This window comes from Nelusetta ayraudi, unplaced genomic scaffold (genome assembly GCF_046127955.1).
Source record: "Nelusetta ayraudi isolate G7.1 ecotype Tasmania unplaced genomic scaffold, CSIRO-AGI_Nayr_v1 ptg000135l, whole genome shotgun sequence".
NCBI classification, from domain to species: Eukaryota; Metazoa; Chordata; class Actinopteri; order Tetraodontiformes; family Monacanthidae; genus Nelusetta; species Nelusetta ayraudi.
In genome coordinates, this window is record NW_027466185.1 from 11,080,522 (window position 1) to 11,107,500 (window position 26,979).

Sequence of the window (26,979 nt, forward strand, 5' to 3'; positions counted from 1 at the left end):
ACTTCTTTCCTCTTGTTCTTGCAAGGAAGGGAGAAAAAATGAAATAAGAAGACGTCACACCATTAAATGTGCCATTTTAAAAGTTGCTGCAGTGAAACAGGTGAGTCACAAAGCTGGAGTGAGCCAGGAGTCCCGCTCTGCAGTCAGCAGGAAGCCTGTGATATGATGGTGGGTGGCTGTCACACAATCACTTATTAATGGGTAGATTTGTCACACTGCAGCAAAGTTTCTTTGAGTGGCAGCATGTTCCTTTCAGGCAAAAAACGGCATCTACTTGATATGAAAACTTCAGCAGCCTGCAGTTTACTGGAGACCCCCCCTCCCTTCCCCCCACCTCATACAACAGAGAAGTGTGCATTAGAATAATAATTTTCCTTGTGGCCAGTGCTAGCTGCAGCCAAGTAATGTCATAACTACACTTCATGTAGCCTTGTTCATTCACAATGAAATGAAATATTTATTTTTGTAGTTTTTCAAGAGAAGTTTCATAGTGCAATTAAAATCCGCACTGCATTTGACAAAAACAACAAAAACAGCAACCCAACAACAGCAACTTGAGTGTAAATCATGAACTATTCATCACGTTGACAACTTATTCCAATCCCACGTTTCTGCTAATATTTTCTTTTGGGCACAAGCTAAAAAGTTTTCTCACATTTTTGTGCAAGTGCTATTCCTGACAACTGGGGTGGGGGTAGAGGAGTGTAAAAAAAAAAGGCCTGACCTTTTACGTACTGTGATGTGTCATAGCGAGACAGCGAAAGATAAAAATAACATCACGGTGTCTTGGCGCAACACACTAGTTTTCCTGGCCTACCTGCTGCACATGACATTAACGCATTAACAGCTGGAAAAGGTATTGGAGATAAGAACAGGAAAACATAGAGGGGAACAGGTCACTTTTATTCTAGCTAGTTTAAAGTCTATATAATGCAGTTGTGTGGGAGAGCGAGATGCGTCGCGGGGCAGCCCTGCTGGTTGAGGGGACGTACGTTCTGCGTTGGCTGTGTTGGCAGCTCGTTATCATAAAGCAAAAAATGGAGAGAATGAGTTGATGCAGGGGAAAAAGAGAGTTTGTTTCCACGAAAGGGCATTCAATGTTGTAGCCTTGCAGCCAGACATCAGCGTGACCTGTTCTGTGTGAACTACAAAACACTGGATGTGGAAATTAGATTTGTATGTTTTGCTCTGCACACTAATGCATCATCAGTGATGTTAAGACAACAAATATTAGCATACTGGTCCATTTTTCTGGTCCCTGCTAATTTGCGCAATTCATCGCTAAGTATTTAAAAGCACAAGGCTTGGACCTCGGTTATGAAATTTTGGGTTTTCTGTTCAAAATAGTTTTTGTTGCTTTTTTTTTTTTTTTTTTTTTTACATTGATGTCATATTTCTATTTTTGTTTTGTTTTTGTTTTTTTTGTAACATGGCTAACTCCTCCACTGCTTTTCCTCTTCAGTAATGCATGCTCTTTGGCTCTACAAACCCACCTAATGCCAACTGGAACGCTTGACTTGCTTGCACCACTAGTTTTGCCCCCTGGTCAAAAGGGAAACTCACCCATTTGAATTAACCAAACCTAATTAAGCTGTATTAATATCCATTTTAATGGAGGCAACCACTACTTGGATAAACGGTACTTCAATGTGCAAACAACTTTCAGGGAAAAATTAATAAAAGCTCTACTGTCATGTGAAATATCGCTGATAATTAAGCTTCAGCTTGATTAGGTTGGTTACTGGCAATCAGGAGCCATGAACTCAATAAACAACACATTATTAGATTAACAGACAGTTGTTCCACTTGGGAAAAAATAAACTGTAGAAGGTTCTTTCTCCATTTTTTTTTTTTTTTTTTAAATGAATCTGCTTTCACAGCAAATAACAGATTTGCATCCAAGATTTGCAACGCGTCTACACTGTGTCGTAGTACTTCTTTAACCGAGTAACTCTTGTGTCTACTTTTGCTCTGTTAATGTGAGCTGGGGCCGTGATTCGCTCACGGATGTGTTTCATTAACAGAGCGCTGGATCCGTTTTTTGGTGCAGCAGGCCCGGCTTGCCGGGGCCCCTGCTGCGGGTATATATGCCTGGGAAAGCCCGGGCGGTAGTGGCGGAAGGGTACAACGTGACCTGACAACAAGGAACCTCCGGGAAAACCGTCAGTCCTAAAGTATGTGCCGAGGAGAGGCTAGAACGGGGCCCTCCTAAGGGCGGTTTACGACAAACGACAAACGACACGACACGGGGCCTCCTTGACGGCCCGGCAAGCGGGTTGGGCAGGAGGGAGGTGGGGGGACGTAACAAGCGGAAGAGCCGAGTCAGTCAGCCGTACTCCGGCTCCGGGTCAGCGTCGGTATCGTCGTCGCTGCGGCGTCGCAACGCGGCCGTCTCGACCCCCCCTGTGTCAGCAGAGGACACCCCTTGGCTGGGGGAGGCGGAGACGGGACCCCCGCTGACGTCAGTGGGCCTGTCTGTTTCCTGCAATAGAAAGTGAGAGAGAAGGTGAAGGGAGAAAACACTGAGCTTGGTTGAGCCCCCCTTCATATTTACACTAAAAAAGGTGTGTTACAACCCTGCACCTGTGAGTATCCATACATCCACTCATTGCTTCTCTTTCTCTGTCTGTGTAAATGTGTGTGTTGTTCGCCAGCGAGGTTGTTGTGTGTCGGTGGTGGTGTGTCACGGTGGTCTGGGTCGCTGTCGCTAGTGCAGCCCCGGGGCGAGTCGGACATGCTTCCCCGGCTCGGCGGCTCCCTCGCCCGGGTTTATTTTTTTGTGTGTGTCCTGCCGCGAACTTTGACGGGGACTATTTCTCCGGTGTGGCGCTGCTGCTTTCCCTCGGCGTGCAGCAGCAGCAGCAGCCAACCAACTCCTCTCCCCCTCGCTGCCTTCCGCAGCGCTCTTTTACCCATTTAAACCTAATATGAATTCATTATCATCGTTTTGCTCGCAGTTTGCTCGTTCGTTTCCACCTTCAGCTCACGTTCAACGTGTCCACCGGAAGCCGCCGCGCCGTGCATGTGAGCAGGCTACTTTTGGCTAACGGCGACGACTTTTGCTTGGATAGGGAGAGGGGGGCGGGGGGGATTGTGCTGCTTGCGCTGCTGCTGGTGCCCGCGCTGGTGCTCGCGCTCCTCGCCTCGCGCTTGCTGCGGAGACGGAGAGAGGGGTTTTCCCTGACTCCGCCCTCTCTTGCAGGGCGTTCACGTGTTGCAACAGGCATGGACGGCGCTGCTGCTGCCGCCTCTGCCGTTTGTTTTTGCTGACACACGCAGCGACCCCGCTATACACGGAAGGTTCCCTCAGTCCATGCGCTGCACACCCGTGCTTATTATCACACCCTTTTGGTTTGGGGAGCTGTGGGGGCTTTGATTGAATCTCTGTGTGGAGGAGGGACGGCGGCGGAAGTTTCCCTTCCCGCCCTGCAGGTTGACGAGGACGCCGCCGCCGCAGCAGAAGCAGCAGCAGCTTGTTGTTGTTTTCTTCTTCGCGTGTTCAGTATCAGCAGGGGTGTTTCCTCACACATCGGTGCACGTCCGTACACAGACGCGTACGCATGCACACACGCAGTCAGGCGGGCACCGACCGACAGGCAGGCAGGCAGACTGACAGACTGACAGACGCGCCAGCGGAAACGTCCTCCCCTCCTCATCCTCCTCACCCCTCTCGTCCTCCTCCTTCTCTTCCTCCTCCCCTCCTCTTCCTCCTCCTCCACCGCCTCATCGTCCGCGCCGTCGACGCCGGACCGAAGCGAACCTGCGCATCACTGAAAGCATCCAGGTGAGCTGCGCTTACCCTGCTTCTCGTCGTGCTTTTCTCTCTTTCTCTCTCTCCTTCTCCCTCTTCCCCCCACCTTTAATACCCTCCTCTCTCCCGACATCATTCTGCAACCGGTCTAAGTCTCCAGCGGGAGATGATGTCATTCCTCTAGCGCCACATGTACCAACTGTATGGAGAGGGGAGGAAAAAAAAATCGTCATCCGGTTGTAGTAAGTGTTATGTAATGATGGTGGGAATGTGGATGAGGGGGGGAACAAAGGCTGATTGCTCTGCCGCTCTCTGCAACATGCGTGGCTCTGCATGGCAGGGGGGAGAGAGAGGGGTGGCAGGACGTGCTGGAGATGGGGGGGTGGGGGGGGGGTAAAGTGTGTTGAAAATAATAATTGAATTTTTGCGTTTTTGCACTGATTGATGATTTTTTGTTTTTTCCATCTTGCGGGGCTTGTTGCCCCCCCCCCCCTCCACTGCTGCCGCAGTTGTTTGTGCACTGCCGACAGCTCTGTGGATTTGACATGTGTTTTTTGACAATTGTACTTGTTTTTATTTAAAGCCAAATTAGCATGACGACCTTATCCAGCTTCCACTCTTCAGAAGGGCAGCAAATGTGACCAGCAAACTGGACGCTTGCTCTGCAAAAGGTTGGCTTAGTGTATTTTTTTGTGGTGTTATTTTTTTTTTTTTACTACTCCTCTCTGTTTCTGCAGGGTTCTGTCCCTGGCAGGCAGGGAGAATTTTTCTTCCTCATAGTATCCTCTGTGTGGTGCCTGCTCCCAGCTGCCCCCCCCCCCCCACCTCCAGGAGTGTTTGTGGTGGCACACAGGACCTCATTGTTCCTCGGCGTCCGTCGAAATGACGAGCTGCCCCGCTGACATGTCAATCCGCCGCATCTCGTGCTCGCTTCCGCCGCCGCCGTTTGCACGGTCCTCGGCCCGGTTTGACATCGCAGCGGCGGCAACATGCAGCTGCTGCCCGCACAACTTGTATTGACACGGGTAGCGGCGTTTTGGCACCTCTTGCCACCGCGCTGGCGATGACGTTCACGAGAGAAGCTCAGTAAAGGGCTGAAATGGTGTGTGTGTGTGTGTGTGTGTGTGTGTGTGTGTGTGTGTGTGTGGGGGGGTCTCTCACAATCTACCTTGTTTGAGCGATAAGCTCCATCAGCAACTGTCCCCCTCGACCGTGGGACAGCTGCCAAGCCGGAGCGCCGGACCCTGCGAGGCCGAGCAGAGCGACTCATTCATCATGTGTGAGGTCACGTTCAGCTGATCCTGACTCAATGCGTTTGTGTGTTTCTCCTGTGTGTGTGTGTGTGCGTGTGCTTCAGATGAGACGCAGCCCCGGAGTCCACTCTTCTCCAGGCACCATGCTGTAGTACGACCCCAGCCGCCCCGCCTGCCTGCCCGGCTGCCAGCGCCCCCCCACCCCCCACCCCCGCGCCCCCCCGCCCCTCCCTCTCAGCCCGAGATGCACCTGTGAGCTTCAAGCGGAAAGATGCCGCGGACCAAGCAGAACAACCCCAAGAACTTGAAAGGTAAGTTTTGTTTCTTCTTTTCTCTTACTTTCACGTTGGGGTTTCCATCTCAGCTTCCTGTCAGCTGTGTTGTGATTATTAATGCAGATGTGCAAAAAGAAAAAAAGAAAAAGAGGAAGCGGCGAGAGCGCCGACTGAGTACCTAATGTTGCCTGATTGCAGTTGAAGGGCCTCGAGTGAGGATGACAGACGCGCTAAATTACCTCAGCGTCTGTCTCTCGCTGGACTCTGTCAGACACTTAGATCATCGTTGTCGTCGTCGTCCAGGAAAAATGGAGACGCAGTCGAGTGAGCGGCGATTGGCTGGGATTTTATAGGCAAATTAAAATGTTGTTACAGGCCTTCGGAGTCTTTGAGTGTTTGCTCACTGTGGAAGAGCCTCCTCCTGGGACAGTCGCATTGTCGTGTGCCTCCTTTGTTGAAGTTTTCCCGACACGCCCCTTGTTGCGGATCTCGGATCACACCTTTCTTTTATTTGAGTTGACCTGCTCTGCCCCACAGGGACAGTTTCGTCTTCATGTTTGTCTTCAAGAGGCGTAACAACGTCCAAATCCTGCCAAACTTGGAGTCGTAGTTGTTGCGTCGTGTTGGACTGAGTGATGCTGCGTCCAGGTAACACAGCTGCTGTTGTTGGGATGTATTGCCAGTTGCTCGGTATCAGTGTGATAGATAGATAGATAGATGGATAGATGTAGTTTGTTGATCCCAAATTGGGAAACTACATGTTGGAATGTTGGGATAAAACTGCAGTTAATTAAGATTAAATGTTGCACTGTGAGATCTGGATATCGTTTTATAAAGTTGAAAAAAAAAACAGAAATTCCCTCACCGACAAATGTAGAAAAGGTTCAATTGCTCTGTGTTGCTGTGCTAAGCTTGTCTGCGTTCTCATCAGCGCGCATCTGCAACTGCTTCCAATGCACATGTTTGGAGCGACGAGCAATAAATCTGGACTGGAAGCCGGCGAATTCCCTTCCAAGAAGCTCTGGCGTCACTTTAGGGGAACTCTGGTGTCATCGTGATGGCTCGGAGGGCAGAGACTTGCTCAGTTTTTCCCCAGTTTTTTCTTTTTTTCCCAGACGGCAACCAAGTCTCTTCCTCTCTGGATAAAAACACGGCTATTTCAGGCTAATTGCCATCTGATTAAAACACGGCTGAACCTGAGCTGCTCCCTCAGGTCACCTTCATTATTCCGAGTGGCCTTGTGTGCCTTTTACTGTGTGGGTTTGATCCAGGCGTGGGCAAACTACGGCTTGGGGGCCATATGCGGCCCGTTAAGCTTTTGATTTGGCCCGCCAAACTTAAGGATGTTAAATTAAAAGTTAGTAAGCAATAAAATAGCTGTATTTTATAAATTTTTCTCCAGTATTTTAAGACTCATTTCAATAAAGAGCTAAATACTGTGGGGCTTCAAAGACACATTTTGTTGTCGTTGCCTTTTTTACTTTCAATTGACATTAAAGCTCAATGGTATGTTTTCTACATATCACATGACATATCTTTTCCTCCTAGGTGGCTCACCAAAACACTCCATCCATCTGCTGCTGCTCCGGCCCCCCTGTCAAATTTTAGAACCCACTGTGGCCCCACCAGTGACCAGTTTGCCCACCCCTGGTTTGATCTCATGCATTGTGTTGCACTGAAGCGTTGCTGCCATGGATATTCCACTTGCATTACTCAGAGCCAGTAGCTGCACTGCTGTTTGTGCTAAAGCAAAAAAATAAAATAAGGACTCATCACTTCCACTGTGAAGGGTCCTGTGTGTCTGTGTGTGTGTGTGTGTGTGTGTGTGTATGTGTATGTGCGTGTGCGTGTGCGTGTGCACGCTGACGTGGCGTCTCGTCACGCCGAAACAGCCAGTTGGCTCGGTGGAACCGGCGTTATGTCGAGAAGTGACAGATTGTCGTGTCAACAGACGTTCGCCGTTCACAGATCCGCCAATTTGCGGCGAAACATGCTGGGTGTGAAAACTGCGCGTCACCGCCGTCCGGCCCCGTCGATCCGTCCACGCAGCAGATTCCTGCGGTCGCCGCCGCCGGTTTCTCTGTCACGGTGACCTTTTTTTTTTCTTTTTTTTTTTTAAATTCAAGTTTGTTTTCAGCTGGGCTTATTTGCACGAGCAAGATAAATAATGAGGTTGTGGTGCGACACATCAGAGCAGGACGCTTGTTTCCAGTGTGTCGGTGCAGAGCTCCAGCTGCAGCTGCAGCTCTGCTGTGGTGGATTGTTGTGTGAATTTTCAAAGTAAAAGTAGTCATCATTTCATACTTTGACTGTGGTGGAAAAATCTCACTGTTGAAATGGGTTTGTGTTTATTGAAAGTTGAGCTGCACTGATACTTGTCTTGGGTATTGGTTCCAATACCAGGGTTGAGTAATCTACCCGTACTTGGAATATACTTTCCAATACCAACACCGATACCAGTTGTATATGTATGTATTTGACAATTTTGTTAAATTTGCGTTTGTACTGCAGTGAAACTTGTGACAGCAAAAAATGGAAATAATTCTATAATGTGTAATGGCCTTATTAAGTACTCAATATCCATATCAGTGAGTACTGAAAAACGAGTACTTGTACTCTACTGGATCTGTAAAAAAGTGCTGTCGGTGCATCCCTCATTGAAAGCACAGGGTGAGAAGGCGACTCTTTGGTGTTGTAATATTTTGAGTGACAGCCTCAAGCATCAGTGGGGCCTCACAAAACTTCACAGTTATCCAGACGGGACGCTAAATATCAGCTCTGCAATCCGTCTTTACGCCGACCACTGAGCATTTCTCCATCATTGTCTTTTCAAACACTAGCACATATTTATGGAATAACAAGGCAGTGGTTTATCAGAGCAGCATTTCAATGTGCATCAAGCGCTCCCTCTGTCTGTCACATAGTTTTCCATACAGCCGCCGGTCATCACATTCTCAGGAGTTGTTTTTTGTGGCTTTTTTTTTAATCTTTCCTCTCTGTTATTTGTTCACTTCTTGTTTCCACATAGAGAAAGCGCTGAGTGTGACAGAAGCGGATGCTGTGTTGCTGCCCGTCGCACGCTTTTTTAGTGGGGAAAACCCCTTTTATGGCCCTTCCACCACCCCCACCACCCTGTATCATCATCATCATCATCATCATCATCATCATCATCATCATCATCTGATAACGCTCAGAGAAATTTGCTTGGCTCCTTGTGTTGCTTCTTGACCCGGTTCATCCCCTCCGCTGGCGGCCGAGGGCTCAAAGCCTCCCCTTCATCACATGGGGGCGGTGGGGTGGCGGGGGGAGGGGGGGATGCTAATTGCGTGGCATGCTATCACATGCTTTCGACGCAGCTGTGGAGAACGCCTTCTCCTCGCGACTTAACAGTTTTATGCTCACGCTGCCCTGAGCCGCTGCCTTCCGATGACTAATGTCCACTGTCGCCTTTGAAAACGCGCTCATTTTCAAAGTAAACAGGCTGTTGATGTCGCAACGCTAATTAGCACCGATGCAAACACGGGTATTTATTTTCAGTTTTCTTTTTGCAGCTTTTTCTCTGCCTGCTCTGTGAAACGGCGCTGCCGCTTTCTCCTTGCCTGCCAGTCTGAAATCTTGAAACTTGGCACTGGCACCTCATCCTGTCAGCGGACACTAAGGAACTGCTGTAATATCGACAGCATCCCGGCCTCGTCTATCAGGTGATTAGGGGCGAGTGGCAGTGCACGAGTGTGAGAGAGGTGCCGGTGGAGCTGCTGCAGCCTGAAGCTGTGTGTGTGTGAGCGAGCCTGTGATGTCATTGCTGTTTTAAATGAGAACATTTTAATCTTAAAGCAGAAGCTATACTGGAACTGCTCCTTGACACCATGCACTTACTGTATGTCAGCTCATATTTACATACGATGGCAGGAAATTGTGAAAAAATAACAATTGATTAACTTCATCAGTCCTGTTGTCCAACCAGTGGAGATCCAAAAGAGGACACGGGGTTATTGGTAAAACTTATTATATATGACATTTATTGCATTTTACTGTCTAAAACTGACCAAATTGCAATAGAAAGTATTTTCTTGTTGTATTTTGCATATAATATAAATTACCCGCTGTGTTTGTTTTTCATTTCCACATCATTTCTACAAATTGCCTAAAGTTGCTTTGATTTTTCCGCTGCGCGTCCTCAAACCTTGTTGATTGTTGCACAGCTGGTGGCAAACATCTGGCAACTCAGTTTGCAAACCCACAGTTGAAGATTCCATTCAAACAGGAGGAGGAGGAAGCAGAGAAGGAGCCGCCGGTGCGCGTTGCCTTAATCCCGAGGCTTTGAGCTACTGGCAGACGGAGCTCCTGGCTGTTATCTGAGTCAAATAAAAATAAGCTCACTCAAAAAATGAGCTCGCTCTCCGCTGGATGGCTTATTTTCCGAGGCCTTTATTTTGTTGAGAGGGGGAAAAAACAAACAAACATTTATAGGCGCTCAACAAGTCTGTAAAGTTAAACAATGAAAATTGTTCAAGTTTTTCTGTCAGCAGCAGCAGCAGTAGCAGTGGTACTTTCAGTCCTCCCGTGTGTGTGTGTGTGTGTGTGTGTGTGTGTGTGTGTGGTATTGTCAGCGTTGATCCCATGACGCAGGTTGTGGGCAGCGATGTTGGAAGTCAGGAGCTGCTGTCCTTCCTCCTCCCAGTCTCTGTTTACTTTTCTGGAACAGCTGGTCTTTGAGCGGCTCTGGTGGGACAGGCAGCGGTTTCCCCTTTAGACACACGCACACACACACGCACGCACACTCTCGCCGCTGACAGTGCAGCGAAACTAATGAAATACTGGAGTTTTCCCTCCGCGCGGCTGCGCAGAAGTGCAGCAAAGTTTGTTTGCGGCTCCGCGAGACTCTACTCGTGCGGTGTTTGATTTCGTTTCCTGGCCGGTTATTAAAAGGACATCTGGGCGCGATGCTGGTGGGATTCACTGCCGCGGCAGGTGCTTGCTCTCCTGTGGGTGCGAGGCGTTGGTGCGCTCCCCCCCCCGGTGCCTGCGTGGGTTTCCTCTCGCGCTCCCGAGAGCAGCGGGTCACGCCGACGGACGGTTCTGAATCGACTGGAGGCGTAGCAGCCAACGCCGCTCTGTCTTTTTTCCCCCTCCTGTTTGTAGCCGTGGGCTTCCACATTCACTGCTGGCGGAGGGATTTCAGGATCCAAGTTATTAAACGCGGCAGAGAATCGCGGCGTTTGGTCGTCCGAATTTCTCTTTGTTTTTTTTGTTTTTGTTTTTTCAGAATTGTCAGAGGGAATTACCGGTTGTTTCCTCTGCAGTGCAGAGCCGAGCTGCTTCCAGGCAGCGTCGGAACATTGGGTCAAATTCTTTCAACATGTTGTCGAGATGGAAACTTATAAACACGTGCAAAGACATCTTTGTTGTGAAAATCTGTGCTGCACGCAGCCCACAGTGGTAAAAAGGAAATGTAGTAAATCAGCGTAAAAGGTGAAATAAAATGACTCCCGCTGAATTAAAATGGGATAAGAATGGAATTTGAAGAGAAGCTGCAAGACTGGAAAATTGTGTTGTTGTTGTTGTTTTTTTTACAGATAAGAATAAAACTCCATTCAGCCCACAGTTACGTAAGAAAAAAAACAGTTGGGCTCTCGGTCGTTTCAGTTTTGATTTGAACACACTTTTTACTCGGAGTCAACCGACTTGTTTTTAAATCCTGAATGTGTCTCTGCTGTTAGGACCGGCTGCTGAGGAGATTCTTTATCAAACTTATTTATTCACCCTGGAGCTTTGCCTGATTTATTTTAATGCCTGCTGCTTCATTGGTTGATTGTTCTTTTTTTTTGGTGACCTTGTCCTGCTGCGGTGATTAAAGTCATCTCACTTTACTTCATCCCGTGCGGTAAACCAAACAGATGCGCGTGCGCGCACACACACACACACACACACACACACACACACACACACACACACACACACACACACACACACACACACACAATTCCGCGAGCCCTCCTCCACTTTGAATGCAAATGAAGTGGCTGCGGGCCGTGTGGTGGAAAACTGAAGCCTGTTGATGTGACAGCTGGTCGCTGGGTCGGTCAGTCGCTGGGTTGCTCGGTCAGTTTGGTCAGTGGAGCGTCTCTGTTCGCCCTCGTTCATCAGCGTGCAGCCTCGTCCTTCCCCACTCCTCCTGCCTGCGAAGACGCCCCGGAATTGTTCGCAGCTCTTAGTTTATAGAACCCACTCTGCATTCCTCCCCTCTCGTACACTGGCCTACCAGGACCTCGACAGGTTGGCTGGTCGGTCGGTGGGTCGGAGGAGAACACAGCAGTGTGTCGGACGACCAGAGACCAGAGACCGCCGCCTCCTTTTAACAAGGCGGAAAAATGTTTTCCCGCCGTAAAGCCGACGGGGCAGCAGCAACTTTCTCTTCTCCTCTCCAGCATCCCTGCGCTGAAGGCAGAGCCCGCTGCGTTTTATTGCCTTAATCAGATGTCTTATTCATTTTTAAAGGCCAATTTTCAGAGGGGATTTATTGTCTCTAAAGTGGGTGTGAGGCGGACGGAAAGAGCAGCCCAATACTTTTTTTCTGTTTTTTTTTCTCTCGGCTGCTCGAGTTGTGAGTTGCAACAAGCGGACGTGCTGCGGCTTTTTTTAGTTAATGATCAACCGGCCGCGTGACCGTGGTTAAACATGTAGGGTCAGAATGAGAGCTGAGGGTGCAGCCCGGGACACACACACACACAACACACACACACACACACACACACATTTTTTTTGTTTGCAGTGATTCCTCCCTCCGAGCGCCGTTTAACCTCAAAAGGCCCGGAGAGAGTTTTTTTTTTTTCGTTGTTGCGACGCCTCGACTATCAGCTGTTTCCACTTCCCTCCTGATGGCGGCGCGGGAGCAGGGGTCAGGGTCTGCTGCATCAGCAGCCGCTGATGTAACACAGTCAGTTAATCATCATCATCATTATCATCATCATTATCATCATCATCATCATCATCATGAGCCACGACTTACTGGAATTTTCCAATTGTCCCATTCACGGGTGCTGCAGATTGCTCTGCCACCACCACTAGTTTATGTTTTTGTATTTTGACTTTGGGCTCTTTGACTTCACAGCATCGGGATCAAATGGATTTGATGTTTGTGGTTGTGAACTTGTTTTTGTCACTCTTCCTGCATGGATCTCCCTGACCTGACGTGCAGCTTGTAGTATCGCTGCTGGAAATGGCAAAAGTTGCAATGCGAGTCTGCAGAAAAGTTTTCCCGCTTGCTCGACGTGGTTTCTGACTTGTGGGGAAAATAAAGAGTACAAACACACACACGCACGCACGCACGCACGCACGCGCGCACGCGCGCACTGTGTTATGCTGACGCCGTCTCTCCGGTTTCCCCCCAAATCTTCTCCGGAGAGGATTAATGGTGGCCGTTAGCGAGCTGAAACTGAAAGGATAATGACGGGTTGCCTGTACAGTTGACTGTAATCCCGGCCTCTGCCTCCCTCCACCTCCTGAACCCGCCACACTGCGCCGCCACCAGCCCGCAGCCTGTGGCCACCGTTTTCTTTTGTTTTTCCACTCTGTGACTTGCGCGCTGCCCACACCTCCATACGTTGAAAGACTGAGGTCGCTCGCTCACTAACTCGCCCGGCTCGGCACGTTCGGTTCCAGCCGCTCCATGGAAACGAAGTGACTTTGCGTTTCCCTTTTTGCTTCTGTTTTTGTGAATTTTTCCGCACATGTGGCGTCTGCTGTCTTTTTTTTTTTTTTAAATGGAAGCCAGGCTGTTTGTAAAAAAAAAGTCTAGTCAGAAGCTGTAAATGACTTAAAAATTACACACATATATGTTTGTCATTAGCGTCCTGCTTGTTGATACAAACGGCCGGGTGCTTTTGCCGTCTTGGCGTTCAGGGGTTAACTGCCGCAGAGGACGACGGATTCTTGCGTGTTGTGTCACGCTCAGGCAGCCAAACCAGTGTTTCCTTACGGTACCTTCAAATTACAGTGTGTGTGTGTGTGTGTGTGTGTGTGTGTGTTTGAACGTGCACACACACACACACACACACACACACACACACACACACACACACACACACACACACACGCACGCACACACACACACACACACACACACACACACACACACGCACGCACACACAAGGGGAACTTCTCTCCCCGAGGTGGGAATGGAGCGTGGTTTTAGCAACAGTAACTACAACAAGGCAGGCCGAAACTAGTTCAGGGATGTCTGTTTGACTTGGTGGTAACCTCGGAGAAGCTTTCACTCAGCCAGAGCTGCGGCAGGGAGGGAGGAATGTTTATGGCCCCTGTGTGTGTGTGTGTGTGTGTGTGTGTGTGTGTGTGTGTGAAACAGAATACGGTGATGGCTCACTTTGCCACCCTGAAATGTGGGTTAATGTCTATTCCGTGTTTTTTTAGCAGAGGAATAAAAAACCCTTTGTGATTGTTTTAATGGTAGGCAGTTCCCCCACTTTTTTTTCCCCATATGATGGAAAAAGTGAATATAGTAGCGCCGGGGCTCAACCAGTGTGAACGCTTCAAGCGCGAGACGCACACGGTGATGAGCGGCGGCTCTGGATCAGCTGCGCCCTGCGCTAAGCGGAGGGCGGCCGGCTGGCTGCGTGGTGACGGATGGGCCCTGCGGGTCAGAACTGTGGTGGGGCGAGGAAGACACCTGGTAACATCTGGAGTTTAAACAGCAGCAGCAGCAGCAGCAGCAGCTCGTTAATGTTGGAGCGCCGCTGACGGCCGACAAATCGCTTGTTAAGCAGACCGTCAGTCAAAGGTTTACAGCCGTCGCTATCGTGGAAATTACTCAAGCAAGGAAATTGAATATATATGAACATATATTCTATGTTCTAAGTAGAAATCAACTTTTCTAACATGCTCAATTTACATAATAGAAAAGTGGAGCAGCAGAAGAAGTAAAGGATGAACTCATTTATTTCTGGAGGGTTGACTGACAAGCAGAAGACACGACTTATTAAAACCCTGACGTAACAATTATTTGTAATAAGGGACTTTTTAAGTAAATGTAAAACACTGATTTATTAAGTTTAGAAAATAATAGAGCTGTTAAATCAACTTTCACCAGAAAGTTGTCGTTTTAATTTGCCAATTTACCAATTTGGATATCTCTCTAATTTTTAAGTTAATGATGAAATAAGAAACACACAATTAAGTTTTTCAACTTGAGATTTTATTATTAATAAACTCCATTATTATCACCCTGGCAACCTTCTGTATTTATCTCAGATAAAGTGGTGTTTACAGCCCTGGCAGAGTCACTTCTTCCTTGTTTTTTTTTCCGGCACATTTTGTTGCGACGGCTCGGTGACATCTTTCCTTTTCACTTCCTCAGTCACGATTCTAAAACACCAAAATTAAACAACTTATTGCGACCTCACCCGAAACTGTAGCATCAAAGCTCTTGCAGCGCAGGAGAGGGGAGCTCACACGACAGCTATTAGAAATGAATAACAAGCATTTGAACCATTTTAAACGAAGCCCAGAGTCTTGCGCCGTCACAACTTTTGTCTTTGCAAACCTGATCAGAAAACTCTCGGCGCCATTTAAATTCTCCCACTCAAACTTTTTTTTTTCTTTTTTTTGTCTCCTCCACCTACGGCTGAAACGCACTTTCGCTCTGAATGTCTGTCAAAACTCTGGCCTGTTAGTGTGAAGCTGGTGACTAATACCGTAACCAGCACCGCCCGCCTGCCCCCCACTGCAGTAAAGGTCTCAAACATGCGTGCGTGCGTGCGTACGTGTGTGTGTGTGTTTGCGTGCTTCCTGTGTCATTAATTCCTGCAGCGTCTCTGCTGAGCAGCTAGCGGCGCTCCGTCGAGGCCCTGCCGCAATTCAGTCCGAGTGTTTTTTGGGTTTTTTTTCAGCAAATGATCTGAGCGTCGCTCATTAGCGGCCTGCCGAAGCCTTTTGTACGCGTCGGTGTCGCGACTCAAGTGTGTGTGCGTCTTCTCTGTCTGTGTGTGTGCGTGTGTGCTGGCCAAGCAGTCAATGAAGGCCTCAAAGCGGCGGATTCAAATTGGAGCTAACGAACGGTGACTTCTCCTCTAACCTGCGAGGAATTCCCGCCACAGGTGAGCTGCTGCGGCCCGCTGAGCTCCTTCCTGGAAACTTTTGTTGAGCGCCATCGATGTTGGCAACTCGGCTGGAAGGTGAGCGGCGAGCGCAGAGGGAGGAGGCGAAGTGACGGGGCCCCGGTGCCGTCAGCGCGCTGGCCCAAAATAGTGAGCCTGGGGGGTGGGGGGGATAAGACACGGCGGCGCTGACGCCAGCGCTGGGACGACGCGATGCGCTCACGCCACTCCAGAGGAGGCGGAGAGCTGCTTTTGTGCGTTGAGCCCGGCGGGGGGGGATGGTGGTGGTGGCGGGGGTATGAGGTGAAATGCCCCGACTGAAAAGGCCCCTGCCTGTTTAAGGTGGGGGCCGCGGTCTCACTTGGGGAGGGTGGAGGGTGGAGGGTCGGAGGGGTTTAGAATTGCGGGGAAAATGTGACGGGAGTTAAGCTGCTGGAGATGGAGGTCGAAAAAAATAGAATTTAGGAGGGAAAAAAAAAGCTTTGGAAAAAAAAAGAGAGAGGCTAATGCCTGCCAACCAATCCCTTTAAAGTGTTGTTGTGTGGGCGCGCTTTTCTGTGTGTGTGTGTGTGTGTGTGTGTGTGTGTGTGTGTGTGTGTGTGTGTATGTGTGTGTGTGTGTGTGTGTGTGTGTGTGTGTGTGGAGCTGGCACCGCTTAATGGTTTTGCACACGCAAAAGCCCAGTGTAGGAGTTGCCAGGGAAACAGAGCAGCATGAGACTCTGTCTGCAGGTGCTGTTCCTCGTGTCCGACTGCTGGAACCTCCTACGAATGCCGAGGGAGGAGAGGGGAGGAGAGGAGAGGAGAGGAGAGGGTGGTGGTAGTGGTGGTGTTGAGGTGCAGAGGGGGAGAAAGACAAAAAATCATTCAGAGGGGGATAGAAGAGCCTGTAAAAAGAAGATGCAGAGAAAAACTGGAGGACGCTGGGAGTGCTGGGACTGTTGAAAAAAAATAAATACCCCCGCTCCATTGCACAAAAAAGTTTTTGTCCTCACATGAGGTGGTGTTTTGGGCTGTTTGAAATAGGCACTGCTTCTTCAGCCTGCAGTGGAAAAAGGGAGGAGGCCGACTGAAGTGCCGTCGGAGCCGTAAACAGTAACCGCGATACTGATTTCTCTTCTAATCAGCCTTCCGAGCGCTCGGACTAATGGAAAACTCCCGGGCAGAAGTACCCGGCGGAGGAAAGAAACCTCTGGCAGGCAGCTCAGCGAGCGGTGCGGCTGCTGCAGTGGAAATAAACCTGGCAACCCAGGCAACAACATCCACCACCACAATTCCTGGAACCACTTAACACAACAGGAGAAAACACCTTTTTGTTACATAACAATGGAAAAAAAACACATTGTGTCTTATCGACTTTTTATTATTTTTTTAACCATTGCCTCCTTTTTCTGCAAAGCTGCTGGTGCACTAGCTTCACAGCCTGTAGTGGAAAATGTTGGGCACTTTCTCTTCAACTAATGTCACCACCCTGTAAAGTCAGTAAACCAGAAGGAGCCAAAGACCGATTCCCCCAGAATCAGGTCCCGCTCAGCACGATGCAGGGAAATAATTGCCTTCAGGCCCCCGAAGAAGCGCAATGGTTAAAGCCAGCGCCTTCCACACATGCAAAATCTACAATTTATGTTGTCTTTTTTTTTTTTTTTTAGAAAATGTAATTATGTTTCCTGACCTGAATTTTAGTAGGCACATTAAGACGGTTATTAAATCAGCCCACTGCAGCCAGTAAAACACAGTGATTAATCTACGCCCCTGCAAGGACCTTAAATGATCCGTCTTAAAATGATGCCGCACAGATAAAACTTCTTAACCGGCGGTGCAGAGGACGAAGAAAAAGAAAGAAGAGGAAAGAGTGTTTTATGGAATTCTTCTTACCTTCATTTGAGTATTGGGAGTGTTCGGAACGATTCTGTTAGTGAGATGATCGGAATTGTGGTCGGGAAAAATTCTTTAGTTTGGTGAGAAAACAAGTCATCAAGAGAACACCCAGAGGAGTTTTTCTTTCCTTTTTTTTCACCCTCGCCACCCTTCCCCTGTTCAGTGGACAGACAGAATTAGTTCAGCATCTAGTTCAGGGGTGGGCAAACTTTGACCCGTGGGCCACAGTGAGTTCTAAAATTTGCCTGAGGGGCCGGAGCAGCAGCAGATGGATGGAGAGTTTTGGTGAGCCACATTAACCCCCAATGCTGAACTGCGGATTCAGGATGATAAATCCAGGCGGCCTTGATTCCGCTGGCCTGGTCGGTTCTGAGGAGACCCGTCCGTCCTTGAGCGGGAAGCTGTGTTTTCGTCCACCGGCCAGATGTGGAGGTGGAGGTGAGGGCAGGCGGGCAGAGGGGTGACACACCAGGGGTGAGGCGGAGCCGACACCTTCACCCACCACGGCCTGGCAGCCAGTCAGAGTGGAGCTGCTGGCGCAGGGTCACATGTAGCTCTCAGTGAGGGGGACGACTGACTGACTGACTGACTGACTGACTGACTGAGGGTCGCGTCACGCGGTGGTTGGTTTGCTGTCATGTGATGCGATCAAGGCCGTCATGAAGGGATCTAATGTTTGAACCACTGGACTGCAGTGCTGCTGCATTGTTTTGCCTCAAGGTGAGTTGTTTTATTCGTCTTTCAATTGAGTACAAAGGAACACTTGTTCTTGTTTTATTTTTATTTTTTTAGTTCCAAATACCCAATTGTTTTTAGGATTTTTAATTGGCAAAAAAAGTTCGAAAATGAGCAAAACGTTCGCATTTGTTAAAAAATCTGATTAATCCCATCAGTGCCTTTTTGCTTCTTTAATGACTTGATCTAAAGTAATTCAACACCTGCCAGGCACGAAGTTTAATTGTTTTTTGGTCAGCCGAAAACAAAATACCTCATTTAACAATAAATAGTTGCCCGAAAGATCCCAAATATTAACAAACTAAATCCTGAAATAAATAGAGAAAAAAAAAAACATTGCCCTCCTTCAACAACAAACCTTCAACTGTCGTGATGACATCACAAACACAGCAGCGCTACGTCGGAACAACCAAGCTGGAACGGTCTCCCCCCACACTGAGGGTGTTTTTTGTGTGTGTTTTTTCACTAGAGGGCGTGTCAGCAGTCAGGTTTTCCCCCTGCAGGGTCCCGAGGCCTCCCCCCCGCCCCCACCCTTAGTCCCCCCATTCATAAACTCTGCAGCTCACTGGCGTCGACTCGTTGCCCTCAGCTGAAAAATATGTTGTCTTGCCTGAGCCGTGTTCATGAGTGAGGAGGAGGAGGAGGTGGAGAAGGAGGAGGTGGGGAGGGGGAGGGGGAGGAGGAGGCGGAGAAGAAAGTGAACGTTCTCTGCCTCGAGGTGTCGGTCCGTCTTGGGTGGAGGGGGGGGTAGGGTGAGGCGGGTGGTGGGGGGGAGCACACAGTGGACTCCAGCGGGTCGATAGTTAAAGATCCCCCGGCTGCTGCCCAACAGTGTGAGTCATGGGCCGAGCGGGGTCAGCCGGGTCGGCTCAATATTCCAGACACACACTCGCTCACACACGTGCAGTGGAGTGGCCGCATATAATGGGGTTCTCCATTTTATCCGTGTGAAATCGGACGTCGAAGGCGGGAGCGACTCCACGTCACGGGTTTCCGACATCGTCTTCATTAGTGGGAAGAAGGAAGACGGATGATGTTGTTGTTAGCGTGGGCGTCGTTGGCTCGCTGTGCTGGTTCCTGGTTTTCCTTGCGAGTACACAAAATCATGCGTCTGTACAGATAGTTTGACAATGGAAACTGTGTTTCCATTACAGTTTTTCGCAAAACAAAAGCTATTTTTTTCAAAAATTTCGACAAAGTACGATTGCGATTTGCAGGGGTTTCCATTGAATGGTGCGGAGTGCATGAGCTGTAATTCTTGTTAAATCTTGTCCTGCAAGATCCCACGTTGAGGAGGATGAACGTACAAAACATTTTGTGAGAAGTCTACATTTCCATGTTATTTGCTGTCAAGAATGGTTGTTATATTTTTCTCTTTGATTACTTTTTAAAGAAAAAATATTCAGTCTCCTTCTCCTTCCAAATATAACGCACCATTTTCACTTGAAGTGAGCTGGTCACGAGACCCTGAACGTCACGTCCGCTGACGTGTAAATGCGAAAGACGAGTGTTTCCATGACACTTTTACGAAGTACCTCTATATCGATACGTCTGAAAACCCGCCTCATGAGAGCGTCAAAACCTTTTAGCCATACTGTACAGGCTTTTCCAACTTTAGGCGTTTCCATTACCAGTTTTCTATTGCGTTATTTAGGTTTTGCGCAATTCTAGGGGTCATGGAAACGCAGCTACTGTCTGCGATGTTTAGAGCAACAGTGGAATACACATCAGGCGGTTCGTCATGTGGGAAGAAACAGCTATCAATGTTTTTTGTTGTTTTTTTTTCAAAAAGGCAACAATTCTGCTGCCTTCTGGCTGCAGATACTCAATATTATATTGTTGTTTACCAGTCCAGTGAGTCAGTGTTTGTCCCTCTGCGTGTGCGTTTCCGCCGGCATTGAGAGGCTGATGTTTAACTCGGAGGCACTTTCAATTGAAAAAATTCACAATAACTCGACTGTGGCCATGTTTAGACTAAAACATCCTCAAAAAGCCACAGACTTCCTGTCATGCTCGCCCGGCCGACTGTAATGTTTACTCACTGGCTCGCGTGTGTGTGTGTGTGGGGGGGGGGGGGGGGTACTGTACACTCACACTTGTGTGGGACAAAGACTAATGTCTCTCTCTCTCTGGGAGAGACGGAGGACGAAAATGTGGAAATGTGGCAAAAGGTGCGAAAGAGCATGAAAGGGGAGGATTGTGTGTGTGTGTGTGTGTGTGGGGGGGGGGGGGCGTAGGTTGGGATGTGGAAATATGTCGAAGGGGGAGGAGGAGGGGGGAGAGGAAGGTGGTGCCTGCCTTCTGGCGAAGCCTCATCCTCTTGCATAACACAGGCCATCTCTTCCTTCAGCCGCTGTTGCCATGGGGAGAGATGGTGGGGTGTGGTGGGTTTGGAGGGGCTTCTCTGAGCTCCCGACTCCTCCCGGAAGAGAGAGAGAGAGAGAGACTCCGGGGAATTCTGAGCCGCGACGATCCCCGGCTTCCCTCCTCCATGGCTCACTCGCTCGCAGGAAGAGGGGTAAGAAAATAAATAAAAAATCCTCCCAATGTATTTTTAGTCCTCACAATTCTGGATGATTCCAGCAAGAGCGCCGGGAAAAGCCACCGGCAGCCACCCCAACACACTCACACACACACACGCGCCCACCCACCCCAAGTGTAACATGGCGGCTGCGGCCTAGAGAAGCTGGAACCTGCAGGACCACTGAGTCAGTTTGCGGCTCAGGTGTGCCGGGAAAGCACAGCTTGATTTTCCATGATTTCCCAGTGCAGGTGTTGCAGTGTGTGTGGGTGTTTGCCTGACTGTGCCTGTGTGGGTGTTGTGTGTGTGTTGGTGACCAATGCGGGAAACAAGCTCAGCTGCAGCTCTGATTAAGTGATGAGACTATTTGGTGGAACTGAGCTAGCTTAGCTTTAGCTTAGCATATCTTCAATGAGGTACATTAACTTATTTGGCACTTTCTGGTTCTTGGTATGTTTTCAATACAAACATATAGGATTGAAGTTGAGGGAAGGACTGCTTAATGGGCCAGCACTGATTTGAATGATTGATTGATTGATTTGAATTCAAAACTAGTTTAAAGAAAAAAATAGAAAATAAAAAGAACCACTAATGTCACCGCAGACGTTGCTCCTGCCAGTAGATGCATCTGTTAAATTTGAAGCCGTTCTAACACACAGCTGCTGCTTGTCAGTTACTCACATTTACTCCCATGTGCTTTGAACATCTTTGTCTTGAGAAGATGTTGAACAGGCTGTCGGACCAGGTCAGATCTTTCCCTCAATCAACTGGAATAAAAGTAGTGTCGCAATCATTGTTGTCCAAGAAGATTTTTATTTAGTCATTTTTTTGTAATAGCTAGTTAAGCCAAGTATGATCAGGAGTTATAGTGCAGTATTGATTGTGTGTTTTCTGTTCGCACATTGAAAAAATACAAGAAGAAGACGATAAAAAGACTAACTTCTGGTATAAAGGGAAAACACTAACCATGTCGGAATTAGTGCGCCACACATGAGCTGCACAGTGTTGTAATGTGCTGCATGTAAGTACTGTCATGGAAATATGCAATTTAGGTGACTGCAGCCGCGCTTACACAATCTATTCTTCCTCCACGTCCTCTTCTGTGGAAAAAGAAGAAGAAAAAAATCAAGTTCAGCTCTGAGCTCTTCAAGATATTTCAGCGAGATTTCCTGAGATTTCTTGGCAATTTAGCACGTGGAGACGTTTTCAGCCCTCATGATAACAGTTTTTAAACACTAAAAATCAACAATCAGGACCTTGAGGAGATTGTTAAAGTAACAGCCTGCATTAGGAAAAAAAAACAGAATTCAGCCTCCTGTGTTGCTGTGGAGGCGTCGCAGCACTTTATGTTCCCGGTTAAAGCTCGCTGCTCCTCCTAACGGCGCCTTAATCAGCGCTGCTGCGCGTCCCCGCCGCCTCCGCCGCCTCCGCCGCCGCTCCACAGATAGGATCAATGAACTGAACGGACACGGCGGTATTTATAGCCTGTGTGTGTGTGGGGGAAGAAGGAGGGGGAAGTGTGGGGGAAGAAGGAGGGGGAAGGAAGGGGGGGGCGGAGGAGGTTGCTGCACGCCACAAGTAGGTTAGCTGCTAATCTCATGTTGACAGTGTGTGCGCGTGTCCGTGTGCGTGTGTGTGGTGGTGGTGGCGGCGGGGGTGGGAGGTTACGAAGGAATTAGAGACTTTCTGTTTTTAGAGTCCCCATCCTGCATTTTCTCTGGGAAGTGGAGGCTCAGGCCAGGGAGGGCTTTCCCTGGTATGGAACAGGGATTTGAGAGGGAAGAGAAAAAAACAGAACGAAAGAGGGAGGAGAAGAGAGCCGAGAGGGAGGGGTGAGGAGGACGGGAGGCGGGGTGGAGGGAGGAGAAAGAAGCGTGGTCGCTCGGCTGACACACACAGAAGCAGGCAGAAGTGAGAAGTGAAAGCTCGCTCGGCTCTCTGCACAGAAAACACAGCTGTGTCTGTGTGTGTGAGTGTGTGTGTGAGTGTGTGAGTGTGTGAGTGAGCGAGCTGAGCGCCAGCCAGCCAGCCAGCCAGCCAGACGCTCCACTCTCGGGCATTCCGCTTTTCTTCTTTTCTCATTTTTTTTCCACCTCTGCCGCTGGAATGTGAGTGGTTCCTGGCCGAGGAAGTATCTGTCTGGGGTCAGGAATGTCAGGTGTTCCCCCGCCACCATAGAGGCGTCTCCACTCCGGCAGGGGAAGCGCGAACAGCCGGCAGCTACTCGCTGAGAAGCCTCGACTTTGTTTGGCACACGTCTTCCTCCTCGCAGGTACACAGCTCGCCTTTGTGCTCAGCTGCTTGTGTGTGTCTGTGTGTGTGTGTTTTTATTGATATTATTGTTGTTATCATTATTATTAGCAGTACAGTTCCCAGCTGCAGACCTGTTCTCTGACTGCCTCTCGTCTCTGCGGCGTCTCCCACTTTTTTTAATCTCTCATTGGCTCGTGCTGCTGTTTCTCTCCCTCTCTCCTTCTCTGTTGCGTGTTGCTTCACTCGGGCTGTTCGCGGCTGTGATTGACAAACGTTGAAACTGAAACAAAATTCTTCAATGATTGTACTGAAAAGCAGAGGTGAGGTTGAGAGATGATGTGAGTGTCTCAAAAGTCAGAAAATTAAATGACTTAATTTCAGTTTCCCATAGGCTGACGTGTGTGTGTGTGTGTGTGTGTGTGTGTGTGTGTGTGTGTGTGTGTTTGTGTGTGTGTGTGTGTATAAACAGTCCAAGAACAAGTGGTCTTGTAAAAATTCGATACAATCGAGAGACAGATATCAATATTTTTTGTGACCTGGTCTGTTGTCTACACCTGTAGCAGATAGGCCAGACCTGCTTTAAACTGCCCGGTGATGCTAAAACCTTATCAGCCAATCACATGGCAGTGATTCATTGAGCTGACCAGGCTGGTGAAGTTCAACCTGAGCATCAGAACGGGGCAGACGGGTTGATTCAAGGTGACTTTGGACGTGGTGAACCGGGGGTTGGGACCAGACTGCCTGACTGTTCTCTAACCGTCTCTGGGGTTTCCAGAGAATTGTCATGATTCACCATGAATCCATGAAATTGCATCCTGCCTTCTGTCAGAGGTTCAGAGATCTTTTTTTTGTTTTGGTCCCCTTAGTACCGAATGATCTTTATTCAGTCCAAACAGCCCACCCGAGTCCATCCGTTCACGGCCACAGTCGACCAACTGCTGACGAACACTTCCAAGCAGGAGGATGCAGGGATGTCGCAGTGGTTGAATGGGCTCCCGGCTGGTTTCTGCTGCTTTCCTCTCTGGTGATGATGAGTTGGCCGTAGCCAGATCTCTGCACCTCCGTCCAGTGGAATACACAACAAAAGGAACTCAGCTTCATTATTTTTCTGCTGAAAAGTCTCCAGCAGTTGTTTGATGGTGTCGTGCCAGCGTGGAACTCCTACTGCGCCTGGATGGATCTCTGTGACGTGGTGACATCAGGCTGAATGCGAATTTTCCCTTTGCTTGTCTCAAACAAGATTGTTTTGTCGTCTTGAGCGTACTATTGTCGTCCACATTGCCCCTCCTCCTCAGTGACGAGCGTTGATTAAGGGGTCATCGTCTCATTAACCTTCCTTGCGGCCAACGCAATCGCTCATGCAGGCAGTGTGTCGCCCGGCCAGCAGCAGCAGCAGCAGCAGCAGCAGCAGTTGACGCACGATGTTAGCAGGAGGGCAGGATCAGCGCTGAGCTGCCGGCCGTTACACAACACTCGGGTCCAGAGATAGACTAGAGCTGAACTTAGGACACTTGTGACTACTTCTGCTTACACACACACACACACACACACACACACACACACACACAGGATGAGCTCATTGGACACACTGGTGCAGGAATACATGTACCTGTTGTTATAATAGAGAGGAAACCCGGCGGTGAGGTGAGCCTCCAGTGTCGTCTCTCTGTTTTGCACACAACCTTTTGTGGTTAATGGCTTTTTCCTTTGTGCCTTTCTTTTATAATTTCATTATGTTCTTTCAAATGCAATCATCTCATTAGCCCTGCTGGAAACCCTCCACCTTCAGGTAATCCTTTCGGCGATGACGGATTTCCTGCTGGCATTTCCTGGCCGAGTTGTGTTTCTATTGTAGCCCACGCCATGGGAGCAGAGTGTTGGGAAGCGGAGTCGTGGGCGTGCGGAGGTTGATTGTTGATGATGTTCATGAAGTGCACCATCACAAGAGCACAGTGGGAGAGATAAGGAGTAAAGTTTGAATCTGACCATTTTCCTCGTCAGCTTCCCGTTCACTCCGCCCTACGGGCTCAAACGGCAGCCGACTCCAGAATCAGCGCCACTCGCTGTTTTCCCTCTGTAAACGCAGCAGAAGGGAAAACGGCACAAACAAAGCAGATGCGTCGCAGAGCGCCGCCGTTTCCACCGTTGTCTGGAGTTTGACTCAACGATTAATCGGCCGCAGCTGTTAGCGCGTGGGTTGTTTGTTGTTGGTTAAAAAAAAAAGTTGCGCATTCTGTAAACCTTTTTCGCTGCGTTTCGACTCTGCTGTCGTGATGGAAGTGTGGGAGACGAGAGAGGCAAAAAGAAGACTGGGAGGGAGAAAACTGGAAATGGTGACGGGGACCAGAAGGAGGGAGGTGGTGGTGGTGTAAACTGATGGATGAGAATAAAAAAAGGAGAGGAAGAGGAGGAAAATTAAAAAAAAAAACAAACAAAAAAAAACCAGCAGCAGCAGCAAGGGAACGGCATGTCGCTGATGTTTGGTGCGGTTATGTAACGCTACCTCCTGCCTACTGATGGCAGAGGGAAGCGCAGCGCAGCGGATGGCAGGGAGGTGGGCGGCAGCGACGGACATCATGGGGGAAGAAACAGCCGCAGTCTGCCGCGGCCTCCTGGAAGGTGAAAAGATGTTTTTAACTCCCAGATTTCCCCCCTAAAATTAAACCAGTGGCTCGTGATTCAGGTTGTTTTCCATCTGTTGAAACCTGCATCACCGGTTACACTGTCGCACGGAAAACAGACATTTTTATCGATGAGATTCGGCCCCTTGTGCTTCTTTGTTTCCATAAAAATTGCTTGTCAAATTCAAATTCTAAAGCAGCGTCAACGACACGCTCCACCGGCTGACATCACAGCGGCCGGCCGCCGTCGAGACTCGTCGCTTGGTGTTGACGTGCACAAATCAGTCATGTACATGTCAGGGCGCTTGTGCGCTAAATGAGCTATAAAAGCAGATGGCCGTCTGGCGGCATCGATAGAAAGAGAAACTGGAGAGAGTCTCGCGGCAGCTGCAAGGGAAGCCCTGTGGGAGTCTAAAGAGCCGGCCACTGGCCTCCCAGGGCGAGCGGATGGCTCGCTGGAGCAGAGCGCTGTAACAGGCTGCGAAAACACACTGCATGTAGAATACACTGTAACTGCACACTGTAACAGGCTGCGAAAACACACTGCATGTAGAATACACTGTAACTGCACACTGTAACAGGCTACGAAAACACACTGCATGTAGAATACACTGTAACTGCACACTGTAACAGGCTGCAAAAACACACTGCATAAAAAATACAGTGTTACTGCAAACTGTATAAGGTTGTAAAAACACACTGTATAGAAAATACAGTAAAACTGCAGACTGTAACAAGCCTTAAATACACACTGTCTAGAAAATACAGTTTCACTGCACACTAAAACCCTCACATAAAAACAGACACAATGTAAATCATGCGTTTATGTAATAGACATCACAACGGTACACTAACGAGTTGTTATATACATAACAAACATATCAATACATTCTAGGTAAAATGCAAAGTGTAACTGTCGACTGTAACGCTCAAAACAACACAAATTTCACTGTAATGGCACATTGCACAATTGGAAAAAATTGTCTACTCCCAGGTCCAGTCATTCCTTGGAAATAACTTCAGTTTCAATTGGGTTTTAGAGCCCGCCATAGTACAGCGTCAGCCCTTGTGAGCGTCACCAATGATCTCATTCTAACGTTGGATTCAGGCAAATCCACTGTTTTAATCCTTTTAGATCTCAGTTCTGCCTTTGACATGGTCGATCATGCCATCTTCCTGAACCGCCTCAGCCTTCATGTCGGCATTCGAGAGAGCGCCATCCAATCGGTTGTCTCCTACTTGAAGGACAGATCATTTTTGGTCAAAGTTGGCAACTCCCTCTCCTCTTCTGCCCCCATCACATGCGGAGTTCCTCAAGGCTCTATCTTAGCGCCTATCCTGTTTGCTCTCTACATGCTCCCGTTAGGCTCCATCTTCCAGAAGTTCAACATCTCCTATCATTTCTACGCTGATGACACCCAAATCTACCTGCCCCTAGAACGTAATGAGAACAACATTTCCCCCGTTAACTCACTGCTAAACTGCATGAAGGAAGTCCAACACTGGATGGCCTCAAATTTCCTCCAGCTAAATGAAGACAAAACGGAGGCCAACTTTGTTGTTTTAAAATGTGCTGTATAA

The 26,979-nt window shown here is 48.8% G+C and overlaps 2 protein-coding genes across 2 annotated transcripts in view; one reads left to right on the plus strand and one right to left on the minus strand.

Moving 5' to 3' along the window:
• The window catches only part of ncdn (neurochondrin), a 327,405-nt gene that overhangs the window by 256,343 nt on the left and 44,083 nt on the right, over positions 1–26,979 (minus strand). The gene's annotated exons all lie outside the window — the stretch shown is intronic.
• The window catches only part of hivep1 (HIVEP zinc finger 1), a 45,819-nt gene continuing 24,059 nt past the window's right edge, over positions 5,220–26,979 (plus strand). The window contains exon 1 of the mRNA XM_076011778.1: positions 5,220–5,315. Within this exon, the coding sequence (XP_075867893.1) occupies positions 5,276–5,315 (40 nt within the window). The 5' untranslated portion in view covers positions 5,220–5,275. The remainder of the gene's footprint in view (positions 5,316–26,979) is intronic.